Source organism: Peromyscus leucopus, chromosome 23 (assembly GCF_004664715.2).
Source record: "Peromyscus leucopus breed LL Stock chromosome 23, UCI_PerLeu_2.1, whole genome shotgun sequence".
Taxonomy (NCBI): Eukaryota; Metazoa; Chordata; class Mammalia; order Rodentia; family Cricetidae; genus Peromyscus; species Peromyscus leucopus.
In genome coordinates, this window is record NC_051082.1 from 21,083,901 (window position 1) to 21,098,720 (window position 14,820).

Sequence of the window (14,820 nt, forward strand, 5' to 3'; positions counted from 1 at the left end):
ATGATGATGATACATGCGTTACAGAGTTCCAGACCAGTCAGGGCTACATAGTGAGACCCTGTCTCAAACAACTTACTAAAAAAAATACAAAAAAAAAAAAAAAAACAAAAAACCACGCCGGGCGATGGTGGCGCACGCCTTTAGTCCCAGCACTCGGGAGGCAGAGGCAGGCGGATCTCTGTGAGTTCGAGGCCAGCCTGGGCTACCAAGTGAGCTCCAGGAAAGGCACAAAGCTACGCAGAGAAACCCTGTCTCGAAAAACCAAAAAAAAAAAAACACTTCTATTCCGGGCGGTGGTGGCTCACGCCTTTAATCTCAGCACTTGGGAGTCAGAGGTAGGCAGCTCTGAGTTCGAGGCCAGCCAGGTCTAGAGAATGAGTTCCAGGACAGCTGAGGCTACACACAGAAACCCTATCTTGAAAATAATAAGCCAGTTTCTAGCGATACAATTTCTCCAACAAGGCCATACTTCCTAAACCTCTCTAAGCATTGTTACCAACTATTCAAATACATGAGTCTAAAAAGGAAGATCACATTCAAATCAAATTACCACTCACAATGAGAGAGTCTGTCCATGTCCATCTGTCCATCCTGCCACCTTGTGGGACTTGGGGATGGAACTCTGGTCATCAGATCTATGAAGTGCTTCTATCTGTCGGGCGGCGGTGGCCCACGCCTTTAATCCCAGCACTCGGGAGGCAGAGCCAGGTGGATCTCTGTGAGTTGGAGGCCAGCCTGGCCTACAGGGTGAGTTCCAGGAAAAGTGAAAAGCTACACAGAGAAACCCTGTCTCAAAAAAAAAGCCATCATTGAGCCATCATGCTAGCCCTTGATTATTTATGTTCTTTAGTTCTGTATGTGTGTGTGTGCTTGAGAGCACATGAATGCATGCATGCGTGCACGCTCTTATAGCCCATTCGTTCATATAGAGTGATGGAGGATGTTGAGTGGTTTCCCCTATTGCTCTGCCTGTTCCCTGGAGATAGGGTCTCTCACTGAGCCTGTCCTGCTTTGGCTAGGCTGACTGGCCAGCAGCCCCAGTGAGCCTCCTGTGCCTGCCTCTCTTGGTCCCTCTACAGGGATGAGGGGAAAGGCCTTTGCAGCCACACCTGGCTCTTTTTGTTGTTGTTGTTTTGTTCTTGTTTTTTCGAGACAGGGTTTCTCTGTGTAGCTTTGGAGCCTTTCCTGGAACTTGCTCTGTAGTAGACCAGGCTGGCCTCAAACTCACAGAGATCAACCTGACTCTCCCTCCTGAGTGCTGGGATTAAAGGCGTGAGCCACCAGCACCACCAGGCTCTTTGTGCATGTTTTCACCTTAGCTCTTTCAGCATTCTTGGGATTTGATTATATGCGTGGAGGATTGTTTATTTTTTGAAACAAGGCCTCACATTGTAGCCCAGGCTAGCCTGGATCTTATGGTAATCCTCCTGTGTCAGCCAGCCATGGACCACTACCCACAGTCTAATTAACATATCATTTGTTTTGAGACATGGTCTCATTGCATAGTCCTTGCTGGTCTCCTAGAACTCACAGAGACCTGCCTGCCTTTGCTTCTGCTTCCTAAGTGCTGGGATTACAGTTGTATGCTAGTAAGCCTGGCTCGTTTTTATTGGCCTGAAGATTTTAGCAAATGGTAATGCTTAGTATGTTTGAGACCCTGGGATTAATCCCCCAAATGCTTTTTTTTTTGTTTTGTTTTGTTTTGTTTTTCGAGACAGGGTTTCGAAAGCCTTGCGCCTTTCCTGGAACTTGCTTTGAAGACCAGGCTGGCCTCGAACTCACAGAGATCCACCTGCCTCTGCCTCCCGAGTGCTGGGATTAAAGGCGTGAGCCACCACCGCCTGGCTCCCAAATGCTTTCTTTAAGGCTGGTGTCTACTAATTATTATTTTTCTTTAAAATGGTTATATGGCAGCCATTCAGATAGTTCATCAGGTAAAGGTACCTGCTGCCAAGCCTGATAATGAGTTATCAAAATCCACAGGGTAGGAGGAGAGAAGACACTTCCAAAAACTGTCCTCAGGTACACACACACACACACACTAAAATTTTAAAATTTATATGCATTTATTTGTGTGAATGAGTTTTGCCTGTATGTATGGGTGGCCAGAAGAGGGCTTCAGATCCCCCTGGGACTAGAATTATAGACCGTTGTGGGTTACCATGTGAGTGCTGGGAATAGAACCCAGGTCCTCTGGAAGAGCAGTCTTAACCACTAAGAACTCTATCCAGCCCCTCCTTGGGATGGTCAGTCAGTCATTTCAATTTATGAGGCACGCTTTTGGGTGTATCCGTTTGAGGGAGTTTCTAGAGAGTATAGATTGAGGGACAACCCACCCTGAATGTGGGCTGGGGACTTAAATAAAAATGGAGGGGTGGGAGGAGAAAAAAGCAAGCAAGACGCTAGAATTCCCCTTTCTTTGCTTTCTGATTGACAAATGCAGGTATAAACAAGTAGCCTCAGGATCCTGCCCACCGCGCCTTCCCATCTGATTCCTGCCACGTATTTGGTTATAGCAATGAAAAAGTAAATGTTGAAAGAAACACAGGAACAAAGCGAAAGTAATTCAACAAGCCTATTTTCTTCTGCAAAAAAACAAACCCAAACCGGGCTAGCCAACACATTCGGCCCAAAGGGCCTCCATCTTTTATCCCTGTGCTGGGATTACAGGTGTGCACAACCACATCAGTGCTGGGGGCGGAACCCAGGGCTTCGCGCATGCTAGGTCAGGACTCTACCCACTGAGCCACATTCTCTTGCTCGCTCCCTTTCAGGTTTGTGACCAGCGGAACCAGTAGGTTTATAGTTAACAAAGCCGCCCCGCCGGGACACTCAGAATTCCCAATCTGGAACAAAGAAGCCTCGCCTAGAAGCCACGCCCCTCTGTGAGGTCACAGAGGGTTCGCCCCTACAGCGGAGCCAATAGGAACCCTGGGCGGGGCCTTTGGGGCGGAGTAGCCAGCGGCGGCGGCGGACGCAGCGCAGCGGCGCGATGGACCCGCCAGCTCGTCCTTCCGTCTCCCGCCCACGGGCTCGTGGTCGCCCGCCGCCGCCGCCGCCGCCGCCGGAGACGCTGCCCACTGCGGGCTTCGACGACGAGCTCTACGACTGCCTGGACTACTACTACCTGCGTGACTTCCCGGCCTCTGGAGCTGGCCGCAGCAAGGGCCGGACGCGGCGCGAGCAGCAGCTGCGCACCAACCACACGGTGCCCGGCGGCCACGAGCGCAAGGTGGCGCAGACCCTGATCAACGGGCAGCGCAAGCGGCGCCAGCGCCAGCTGCAACCGCGGCCCCGCACGCGCCTCACCTGAGCGGGTATGGCCAGGCAGAACCCCTCGTTGCGGGGTAGGAAATAGAAGCTCCTGTATCTCAGGCGGGTCTCGAACTCACTAGCGTAGGATTACCCTGGAACTCCAGATCGTCCTGTGTCCAGCTTCCAAGAGCTGGGATGATAAGACATGGACCACGATGGCTAGTTCTTTTTCTTTCTTTTTAATAGTGTTGTTTTTATGTTTTTGGTTTTTCGAGACAGGGTTTCTCTGTGTAGCCTTGGCTGTCTTGGAACTCACTCTGTAGTCCAGGCTGGCCTCGAACTCACAGGGATCCTCCTGCCTCTGCCTCCCGAGTGCTGAGATTAAAGGTGTGTGCCACGACTGCCCGGCCTTTATTTTTTATCTTTTGACACAGTCTCACGTAGCCTAACTAAACTGACCTCAGACTCCTCATCCTCCAGCGTTCACCTCTAATTTCAAGCAAGGGCCATGATCACAAGCTGTGTTGTTTTGTTTTATTGATAGGGTCCAGCGTAGCCCAGGGTGGCATGGTATTTGGAGCAATCCTCAGCCTCTCTAGCTGAGATTACAGGTCTGTGCCACCATGTTCCCCTCTCACAGTCTTCTGAGATTTCCCAGCATTAGTCATAACTGTACTCGACCCTTCCCAGGGGTTTCCTGGCTGCTAATGCAAGCCTATGCTTTGGAAGTTTGCAATTAGATGAGAAAGGCCTGGGTCAGAAGTGCCAGAATATGTCTCAAGAAATACATCCCAGCAGGTCGGCTTACACCTGTAATCCATCTCAGTGCTCTGGAGACTGAGACAGATGTACTGCTTGAGTTTGAGGCCAACCACGGATACAGTGTGTGGCATTGTCTCAAAACAAAACAGTCCCTTCTTGTTTGCTTTCTGTCGCTGTGATAAACACCATGACCAAAAGCAACTTGGGCAGGAAAGGGTTTATTTCATCCCCCCCCCCCCCCCCCCCCCCCCCCGCCCCAGACACAGTTTTGATGTGTAGCTTTGGAGCCTGTCCTGGAACTCTCTCTGTAGACCAGGCTGGCCTCAAACTCACAGTGATCAGCCTGCCTCTGTCTCTGCCTCCCCCTCCAGAGTGCTGGGATTAAAGGCGTGCGACACCCACCCCCCACCCCCCCAGCAGGTTTATTTCATTTCAAAGCTTACGGTCCGTCATGAAGGGAAGTCAGAGCTGAAAGCCCAGTCCACAGAGGTTGATGTTCACTTACCTCTCTTAAACCTCCCAGGACGACCTGCCCCGGGTGATTCCGCCCACAGTGGGCGGGGCTCTCCCACATCAGTCATTCATTGAGAAAATGCCCCATAGACTTGTCTACAGGCCAGTCTGCTGCCTCTGTCTTCCCAGATGACCCTAGTTTATGTCAAGTTGACAAAAAACAAGACAGACAAACAAAATAGGAGACAAAAGCTAGGTATGATGGCGCATACCTATACACCTATAATATACTTATACACCTATAAATTACCTATACACCTATAATACATCTATAGACCTATACACCTATAATACATCTATACACCTATAATACATCTATATACCTATACACCTATAATACATCTATACACCTATAATATACCTATACATCTATAATATACCTATATACCTATAATATACCTATATATCTATAATACACCCATACACCTATAATATACCTATACACCTATAATACATCTATAGACCTATACACCTATAATACATCTATACACCTATAATACATCTATATACCTATACACCTATAATACATCTATACACCTATAATATACCTATACATCTATAATATACCTATACACCTATAATATACCTATATATCTATAATACACCCATACACCTATAATATACCTATACACCTATAATACATCTATACACCTATAATATACCTATACACCTATAATACATCTATACACCTATAATATACCTATACATCTATAATATACCTATACACCTATAATATACCTATATATCTATAATACACCCATACACCTATAATATACCTATACACCTATAATACATCTATACACCTATAATATACCTATACACCTATAATACATCTATACACCTATAATATACCTATACACCTATAATACATCTATACACCTATAATATACCTATACACCTATAATACATCTATACACCTATAATATACCTATACACCTATAATACATCTATACACCTATAATATACCTGTACACCTATAATACATCTATACACCTATAATATACCTGTACACCTATAATACACCTATACACCTATAATATACCTATACACCTATATTACACCTATACACCTATAATATACCTATACACCTATAATATAATATACCTGTACACCAATAATACACCTATACACCTCTTAGCCCTAGGAAAGTGAAGATGGAGTCAGGTTCAAGGTCAGAGACTGCAGATGGCTCAGCTGTTGAAGCACTTGTCCTTGCAGGGGACCCGGGATTGGTTCCCCGCCCCCCACCTCCATCAGGTGCCTCATCACCATCTGTAGCTCCAGTTCAAGGGGATCCAACACCCTCTTCTGGCCACTGAGGATACTGCATGCATGTCATACACCTATATTCGAGCAAACACATACACTTAATTTTTTTTTTAAATGAAAAAGTTTTTTAAAAAAGTTCAAGGTCATTGGCTCCATAGTCAGTTTGAGGCCTCCATGAGACAGAAACGGGGAGGCTGAGAACCAGCTCAGTTGAGAATTGAACACTCAGTGTGCATAAGATTCCAGGATCAATCACCAGCACTGTCTACAGTGAACCTTAGCATTAGGAAGGTAGAGGAAGGAGGATCGAAAATTTATGTTATCCTTGGTTGCACAGTTGGAGGCCAGCCTGGGCTACTTGTGACCCTGTCTAAAACAAATAACAACAACCCTCTAATGGCTCTGACCTGTTATGTTAGCATTCAGGAAGCAGAGGCAGGAGGATCATGAGTTGGACTCCAGCCCGGGCTTTATTTTGAGTTTCGGATCACCATGGGCTAGAGTAACATCTCATCTCAAAGGAAAAAAAAAAAAAAAAAAAAACAAACTAATAACTTCTAATGTTCTTTGTGAGACGTGGGGGAATGATTGACTTTTGTTTCTTTCTTATTTTTTACAGGAAACCTGAAAGACCTGTTAAAAGTATTTTCAACTGTAACTGAGTTCCTCCATGTTGGTCAACAGGACTTTTTTGATAGTGTTTAAGTTTCCTGCTTCAGTCTTTTCCTCAGTAATTAATTATTAAGTAAGTAGTTTCCAAGTAGGGATGTCTTTTTAGGGCTTCCAATTAAAAGAGAACAGCAAGAATGCATTTTAACTCTTCTGGGTTTTTCTCCCTCCCCACCCCCATTCCCCCACCCCATTATCATGGTGGTAACTGGTTTCCGGTTCGCAAGTATTTGGTCTCTATAAAGTGTAAAGAAGGAATCACGAGGCTAAAGCGACTATAGCAACAGCCTAAGGACCTGAGTTTGATCTTTCAAAGCCATAGTTTTGAAAAGCTGCGTGTAGTGGCCCACACCTAAAATCCCAGCATTTGGGAGGTAGAGACAGATTTCTGGGGCTCACTGGCCAGCTAACATAACCTACAATATGTGTTCCAGGCCAATGAGCAACACTGCCTTAAAAAAAAAAAAAAAAAGGAAGAACCCTACCTGATACTGAATAATTGCCTCTACATGTACATACCCATGCTCACATGCACGCACACACACACACACACACACACAAGCACTGAACTGGGGAGATCCAGGACAGGATATTTTACAAGAAAAAATTCTACCCATATGTCATCTCTGAAAGTTTGGTTTTGGTTTTGGGGAGTGACTGAGATGGGGTCTCTCTATGTAGCCTTGGCTGTTCTAGAACTTGCTATGTAAACCAGGCCAGCCAGGAACCCACAAGTTCTGCCTGCCTCTGCCTCCTGAGTGTTGAAATTAAATATATGTACCACTACTTCAGGCTGAAGGTTTTTGTTTGTTTGTTTTCAAGACAAGGTTTCTCTGTGTAGTCCTGGCTGTCCTGGAACTCCTTCTGAAGACTAGGCTGGCCTAGAACTTATAGATCTGCCTGCCTCTTCCTCTGGAGTGCTAGGATTAAAGGCCTATACCACCACTGTCAGGCATCAGGCTGAAGTTTTTTGTTTTTTGTTTTTTTTTTTATTTATTTAATTTTATTTTATGTGCATTGGTGTGAGGGTGTCAGATCCCCTGGAACTGGAGTCACAGAGAGTTGTGAGCCGCCAGGTGGGTGCTCGGAATTGAACACCAGTCTTCTGGAAGAGTAGCCAGTGCTCTTAACCTCTGAGCCATCTCTCCAGCCCCCAGGCTGAAGGTTTTAGTGTGCATTACAGTAGGCTATTGTGGGGACTGGAGCTGTAGCTCAGTTGGTAGTGTGTTTGCCTAGCATGCATGAAGCTATGGATTCAAGCCATAGAGCCTGCATTAATTGGGTGTGTGGTAGGTAGCATGTGCCTGTAATCCCAGCACTTGGGAGTTACAGGTCCAAAGATCAGAAGTTTGAGGTCATTCTTTGTGAGTTCAGGCCCAGCCTGGGGTGTGTGGGACCTTGTGCCAACAATAACACTGGGCCATATTCAAAGTTCTCATCACTTGTTTCACAACATCTCTTTCACATGGGTGCTGCTGTCCCCATTTTAGAAAAGAGATTCTAATAATATCCTAGTTAGCTTTTTAAAAAAAAATTATGTAGGGACTGGAGAGATGGCTCAGAAGTTAAGAGCATTGGCTGCTCTTGCAGAGGTCCTGAATTCAATCCCAGCAACCACATGCTGGCTCATAACCATCTCTAATGAGATCTGATGCCTTCTTCTGGTGTGCAGGCATATATGCAGACAGAACACTGTATACATAGTAAATGAATAAATACGTCTTTAAAAAACGTTATGTGTCTGTTTGTGTGTATGTCATGTGTATTCTGGTAATCCCAGAGGCCAGAAGAGAGTGGGATTCATACAGGCAATTGTAAGCCATCTGCTGTGGATTTGAGAAAGCAAAGGCAGGTCATCTGGAAGTGCAGTTACACACACCCCTAACCACTATGCTGTCTCTTCAGTCCCATGCCGGTACAGTCTAGAGTCGTCTGAGAAGGACAGCCTCCGTTGAGGAATTCCCTAGATAAGATCATCACACCAACAAGGCAGTAGGGGGTTTTCTTGATAACTGAGTGGGAAGAACCCAGCCCACTATGGGTGGCACCATCCCCTAGGAAAGAGGCATTGGACTGTAGAAACTAGCTGAACCTATTTTGGTGTCTTTAATGTCTTTTATCTCAGCACTCTGGAGGCAGAGGCAGGCAGATTTCTATGAGTTCGAGGCTAGCCTGGTCTACACAGTGAGTTCCAGGCCAGCCAAGGCTACACAGTGAAACCCTGTCTCAAACATAACAAAAAGGTAGCTGAAGTGATTCAGCAAGCAGCATTCCTCTGTGGCTTCTGCTTCACACTCCTGCTTGAGATCTTGCCCTGACTTTCCTCAGTGGCGGACTGTGGCCTGTAAGTGTAAGCCAAATAAACCCTTTCCTCCCCTCAGCTGCTTTCTGTCAGACTATTTGCACAACAGAAAGGAAACTGGAGCCTGGCGGTGGTGGCGCACGCCTTTAATCCCAGCACTCGGGAGGCAGAGGCAGGTGAGTTCGAGGCCAGCCTGGGCTACCAAGTGAGTTCCAGGAAAGGCGCAAAGCTACACAGAGAAACCCTGTCTCAAAAAACCAAAAAAAAAAAAAAAAAAAAAAAAAAAAAGGAAGGAAACTGGAACAAATACAGTGAAGTAAGCTGGGCACAGTTTCACATGCCTTTGGTCCCAGCATTCAGGAGACAGAGGCAGGTGCATCTCTGAGTTCAAGGCCAGGCTGGTCTACAGAGGGAGTTCCAGGACAGCCAGGGCTAGGTAGAGAGGCTCTGTCTCAAAACAAAACAAAACAAAAACTCTATTTAGTGAGGCGGTGGTGGTGGTGGTGGTGGTGGTGGTGGTGGTGGTGGTGGTGGTGGTGGTGGTGCATGCCTTTAATCCCAGCACTTGGGAGGCAGAGGCAGGTGGATCTCTGTGAGTTCCAGGACAGCCTGGGCTACAGAGTGAGTTCCAGGACAGCCAGGGCTACACAGAGAAACTGTCTCATAAAAACAAACAACAACAAAAACAAACCAGTGAAGTAACATGCAGAGATCACGCAGAAGTAAACCAAGAACTTGGTCCTGGTAAGCGTGCTCTTGTGTAGTACAACAGTGACAGTTTCACATTCAGTTATACCTAGGGTTTATCTCTGGGGTATGATAATGATTATGCGTAAGCCAGTGCATATTTTAATAACCTTTTCTTGTTTTTGTTGTTTTGCAGAGGGGGATGTTTCTTTTTGCTTTGTCTCCTCTCTCTCTCTCTCTCTCTCTCTCTCTCTCTCTCTCTCTCTCTCTCTCTCTCATCTCTCTCTTTCCTGCTTGGCTTCAAAGTTGACTGATAGTCCAAGCTGGCCTCAAATTCACAGAGATCCACCTGTCTCTACTGTATATTGGAATTAAAGGCGAGCACCACCAGGCTGGGCTCATTTTCCTCATGCCAACTGATGAGTGGTGTGCCTCTTTTCTACCTTCCTTCCTTTTCTTCTTCATTTGTTCTTTCTTCTTCTTCTTCTTCTTCTTCTTCTTTTTTTTTTTTTTGAGGCAGGGTTTCCTCTGAGTATTTCTTTTTTTTTTTTTTTTTTTTAAGATTTATTTATTTATTATGTACACAGCGGAGGGCGCCAGATCTCATTACAGATAGTTGTGAGCCACCATGTGGGTGCTGGGAATTGAACTCAGGACCTCTGGAAGAGCAGTCAGTGCTCTTAACCTCTGAGCCATCTCTCCAGCCCCGAGACAGGGTTTCTCTATGTAGTCCTGGCTGTCCTAGATTTCACTCTTTAGACCAGGCTTGCCTCAAACAGTGATCCACCTGCCTCTGCCTCTTGAGTGCTGGGGTTAAAGGTGTGCACCACCACTGCCCTACTGATGTGCCTCTTTTCAATTTTTTTTGTTTGTTTTTTTGTTTTTTTGAGACAGGGTTTCTCTGTGTAGCTTTGGCATCTTGCCTGGAACTCACTCTGTAGCCCAGGCTGGCCTTGACCTCACAGAGATCCGCCTGTTTCTGTCTCCCCAGTGCTGGGATTAAAGGTGTGAGCCACCACTGCCATGCTCAAATGTATTTTTTTAAATGTCTCCAAGATTTTAGAGAAGCATTTTAGGTACTCCACAGCAGCAGATAGTCAAAGCATTCCCTCTCTCTAGCATCTTTTCCTCAAATTGTAGACAATGTTGCATACTTCAGTCACACACAAAGTGTTTTAGACAAGAGTGGGGTTATACAGGTCAGCAAAAGGTCACAAGCTAGCTCTTTTTTTGGTTTTTCGAGACAGGGTTTCTCTGTGTAGCTTTGCACCTTTCCTGGAACTCACTTTGTAGACCAGGCTGGTTTCGAACTCACAGAGATTGGCTTGCCTCTGCCTCCCGAGTGCTGGGATTAAAGGCGTACGCCACCACCGCCCGGCACAAGCTAGCTTTTATTTCTCTTCCGTCTTCAGTCAGTCCCTCTGCACCTTGAAGTGATCCTTGGCTAGGAGAGAAAGGTGTTTTACTGAAAGGAACAACCTAAATTTGAGCGGAGGCTTCGGGACCTTCCCATTGCAGCATCCAGCAACTGGTTTCAGCTTCCTCCAGGCTGGTTTTCTCATTTGTAAAGTGCGAATAACAGCAGATTCGTGTCTCAGTCAGGGTTACCATTGCTGTGATGAAACACCGTGACCCAAGCAACTTGGGGAGGGAACGGTTTATTTCTCCCATAGTCCCAAATAGCGGTGTATCATCAGAAGCAGTGAGGGCAGGAACTTGAGGCAGGGGCTGATGGAGAGGCCATGGAGAGGCACTGCTTACTGGCTTGCTCAGCCTGCTTTCTTTTAGAATCTAAGGGCCACCAGCCCAGGTTCAATAGTCTGGGCCTTTCTCCATCAATCACTAATTAAGAAAATGTCCTACAGCCATCTTACGGAGGCATTTTTCTCAATGGAGGTTCCCTCCTTTCAGATGACTCTAGCTGTTGATGTAAAACTAGCCGGCACAGGTCTTGATAAAAACAATCCATGTAAAGCTCTTAGTGCCATATATATCATAGGCATTAAAGTTATTTGTAATAATGTTCCTATTGCTTTGCTGCTGGCTCATACCATCTTAGCCTTCAATTTTTTTTTTCCTTTTTGGTGTGTGTATGTGGGTCATGCATTAAGACAGAGTCTCAAATAGCCCAAATCGACTCAAAAATACACACACACACACACACACACACACACACACACACAGAGGAACAGAGTTTGGAAGCAAAAAAAAAAAAAAAAAACAAAACCCATGAAATGCACAGTCACCTTATACTACAATAATTCTATTAAAAGCATTATCACAGAAACTGAGGTTATAACTCAGTTGGCACAGTGCTATTTAATATATGCATAGTCCCCAGTGTTCAATTCCCAAAGCCATGAAACCCAAACAAGCATTTCATCCCCATTATCACTAAAGCACAGGCCTTGGAGTCTTTATAACTGCTGTGTTCCCTCCTGAAATACACCCTTAATAAAGACATGGCTGGCTTCCCCAATTCATCAATGACTCTATTCCAATGTTCCTGTTCCAGTCCTGCCCTGGGGTGGCAAAGACAGTTCAGTGGGTAAAGGTGCCTGCTTCTAAACCTGATGACCTGAGGTCAATCCCTGAAACCCATATGATCAAAGGAGAGAACTGACTTCCAAAATTTGTCCTCTGACTTCCATAAGCACCACACACACACACACACACACACACACACACACACACACACACATTTACATCAATGAACACGCACAGACACAAACAGATAACATTTTTTTTGGGGGGGGGGTTTCAAGACAGGGTTTCTCTGTGTAGCTTTGCACCTTTCCTGAAACTTTGCTCGAACTCACAGAGATCCGCCTGGCTCTGCCTCCCAAGTGCTGGGATTAAAGGCGTGTACCACCGCTGCCACCGCTGCCACCGCCACCACCTCACTAAATAGAGTTTTTGTTTTCTTTTGTTTTGTTTTGAGACAGAGTCTCTCTACCTAGCCCTGGCTGTCCAGGAACTCCCTCTGTAGACCAGCCTGGCCTTGAACTCAGAGATGCACCTGCCTCTGTCTCCTGAATGCTGGGACCAAAGGCGTGTGAAACTATGCCCATCTTACTTCACTGTATTTTCCAGTTCCTTTCTGTTGTGAAAATAGTCTGACAGAAAGCAACTGAGGGGAGGAAAGGGTTTATTTGGCTTACACTTACAGGCCACAGGCCACCACTGAGGAAAGTCAGGGCAAGATCTCAAGCAGGAGTGTGAAGCAGAAGCCACAGAGGAATGCTGCTTGCTGAATCACTTCAGCTACCTTTTTGTTATGTTTGAGACAGGGTTTCACTGTGTAGCTCCATAGATAACATTTTAAGAGCCCTGTCTTGCCTCTCTCTCCCTCTCCTCCTTCTCCCTCTCCCTCTCTCTCTCCCTCCCTCTCTCTTTTCTCTCTCTCTCCCTCTCCTCCCTCTCTCTCTCTCTCCCTCCCTCCCTCCCTCTCTCTTCTCTCTCTCTCTCTCCTCTCTCTCTCTTTTTTTTTTTTGAGACAGGGTTTCTTTGTGTAGCCTCGGCTGTCCTAGAATTAGCTCTGTAGATTAGAGATCTGCCTGCCTCTGGCTCCCGTGTGCTGGGATCAAAGTTGTGTGCCAACAGCACCTGGCTCCATTCTATTTCCAAAATACTTGGAGTGGAAACTAAAATGCCTGCTGTGTAGAGCATCCTGCTCTAGAGAGCAAGTTCCAGGACAGCCAAGGCTACACAGAGAAACTCTGTCTCAAAAAACCAAAATAATAAAGTTTTTCATTTATTTTATTTTTAATAATAACACTCATTCAGCTGTGGCTAATGATCAACTAGGAGCATTGAAGCGAAGGTTTCAGTAACATCCACCCTTCAGGCTTATGCATTCCACATATGTTGTCATTCTCCAATCTCCTTCGGGTCCCCATCCAAGGTTACACTTTGAATAATTTAAACAGAGATAAGAGACTTCAAGTCTGGCCGCTTGGGCAGATGGGAGATTTACACAGCAAAGAAATGGCCAGACTTATCTCTTAAGTATAGCAGAGTTGTTCTTTTTAAATAGTCATTACCTGGGCTCACCTTGCACACCTGTCTGAATTGTGCCTTTCCTAAGAAGAGCACTGGGGACTTTAATGGCATGCCAGGATCTAGTGGAAGTTGTGACTCTAAGGTCCCCGCTTAAGCTGAGCTTTATTTAGAGCAGTGGCTCTCAACCTTCCTAATGCTGCAACCCTTTCATACAGTCTGGGTGCTATGTGGGCTTATCAAGCATGTGGACAGACCTGCCTGGAGAGAGATAGGAGTGGTGTCTCAGTTCTCTAGATCATCAGAAATATGTCTGGTTTTTTTTTTAAGATTTATTAATTATTATATATACAGTGTTTTGTATGCATATATATCTGTACTCCAGAAGAGGGCACCAGATCTCATTACAGATGGTTGTGAGCCACCATGTAGTTGCTGGGAATTGAGCTCAGGACCACTGGAAGAGCAGCCAGTGCTCTTAACCGCTGAGCCATCTCTCCATCCCCCAGAAATATGTGTTTTCTGATAGATGTCCTGTGAAAGCGTTATTTGATCCTCAAGGGATGGTTGCGAACCGCTGCTCTTACACATAAAATAAAGTCTTAAAAAAAAGCCTGGGGCCAGGCGGTGGTGGCACATGCCTTGAATCCCACTACTCGGAGGCAAAGGCGGGTGATCTCTGTGAGTTTGAGGCCAGCCTTGTCTAAAAAGCAAGTTCCAGGACAGCCAGAGCTATTACACAGAAACCCTGTTTGAAAAAGAAAAAAAAAAAAAAAGGTCTGGGAAGCCAGGCAGTAGTAACACAGGCCTTTAATCTTAGCACTCGGAGGCAGAGGCAGGCAGGCGGAACTTTGTGAGTTCCAGGCTCCAGGACAGCCAGGGCTACATAAAGAAACTCTGTCTTGAAAAAAACCAAAAACCAAACAAAATAGTCTGGGAAATGCTATACAAAAGAAGAAAAAAGAGGTGGGGTAGGGGGAGGACATATGCATGATTAGGGTATGAGAGTGCTCAGTATGATGATTAGGGTATGAGGGTACTCAGTATGCATGATTAGGGTATGAGGGTGCTCAGTATGCATGATTAGGGTATGAGGGTGCTCAGTATGCATGATTAGGGTATGAGGGTGCTCAGTATGATGATTAGGGTATGAGGGTGCTCAGTATACATGATTAGAGTATGATGGTGCTCAGTATGCATGATTAGGGTATGAGGGTGCTCAGTATGATGATTAGGGTATGATGGTGCTCAGTATGATGATTAGGGTATGAGGGTGCTCAGTATACATGATTAGGGTATGAGGGTGCTCAGTATGATGATTAGAGTATGAGGGTGCTCAGTATGATGATTAGGGTATGAGGGTG

The 14,820-nt window shown here is 45.7% G+C and overlaps 1 protein-coding gene across 2 annotated transcripts; it reads left to right on the plus strand.

Moving 5' to 3' along the window:
• Window positions 1-2,078: 2,078 nt before the first annotated feature.
• Window positions 2,079-6,940, plus strand: Nupr2 (nuclear protein 2, transcriptional regulator). Of its 2 annotated transcripts, XR_005089812.1 has the most exons (3): window positions 2,079-3,317; window positions 3,800-3,866; window positions 6,419-6,940. XR_005089812.1 is itself a non-coding variant. In XM_028870222.2 (2 exons), exon 1 carries the CDS (start codon window positions 2,993-2,995, stop codon window positions 3,311-3,313), a length of 321 nt encoding a protein of 106 aa, XP_028726055.1. In that variant the 5' UTR covers window positions 2,086-2,992; the 3' UTR covers window positions 3,314-3,317; window positions 6,419-6,940. The 2 variants fall into 2 exon arrangements, 1 of the variants encoding a protein (XP_028726055.1); XM_028870222.2 differs by lacking the exon at window positions 3,800-3,866 and having other exon boundaries at window positions 2,086-3,317.
• Window positions 6,941-14,820: the final 7,880 nt, after the last annotated feature.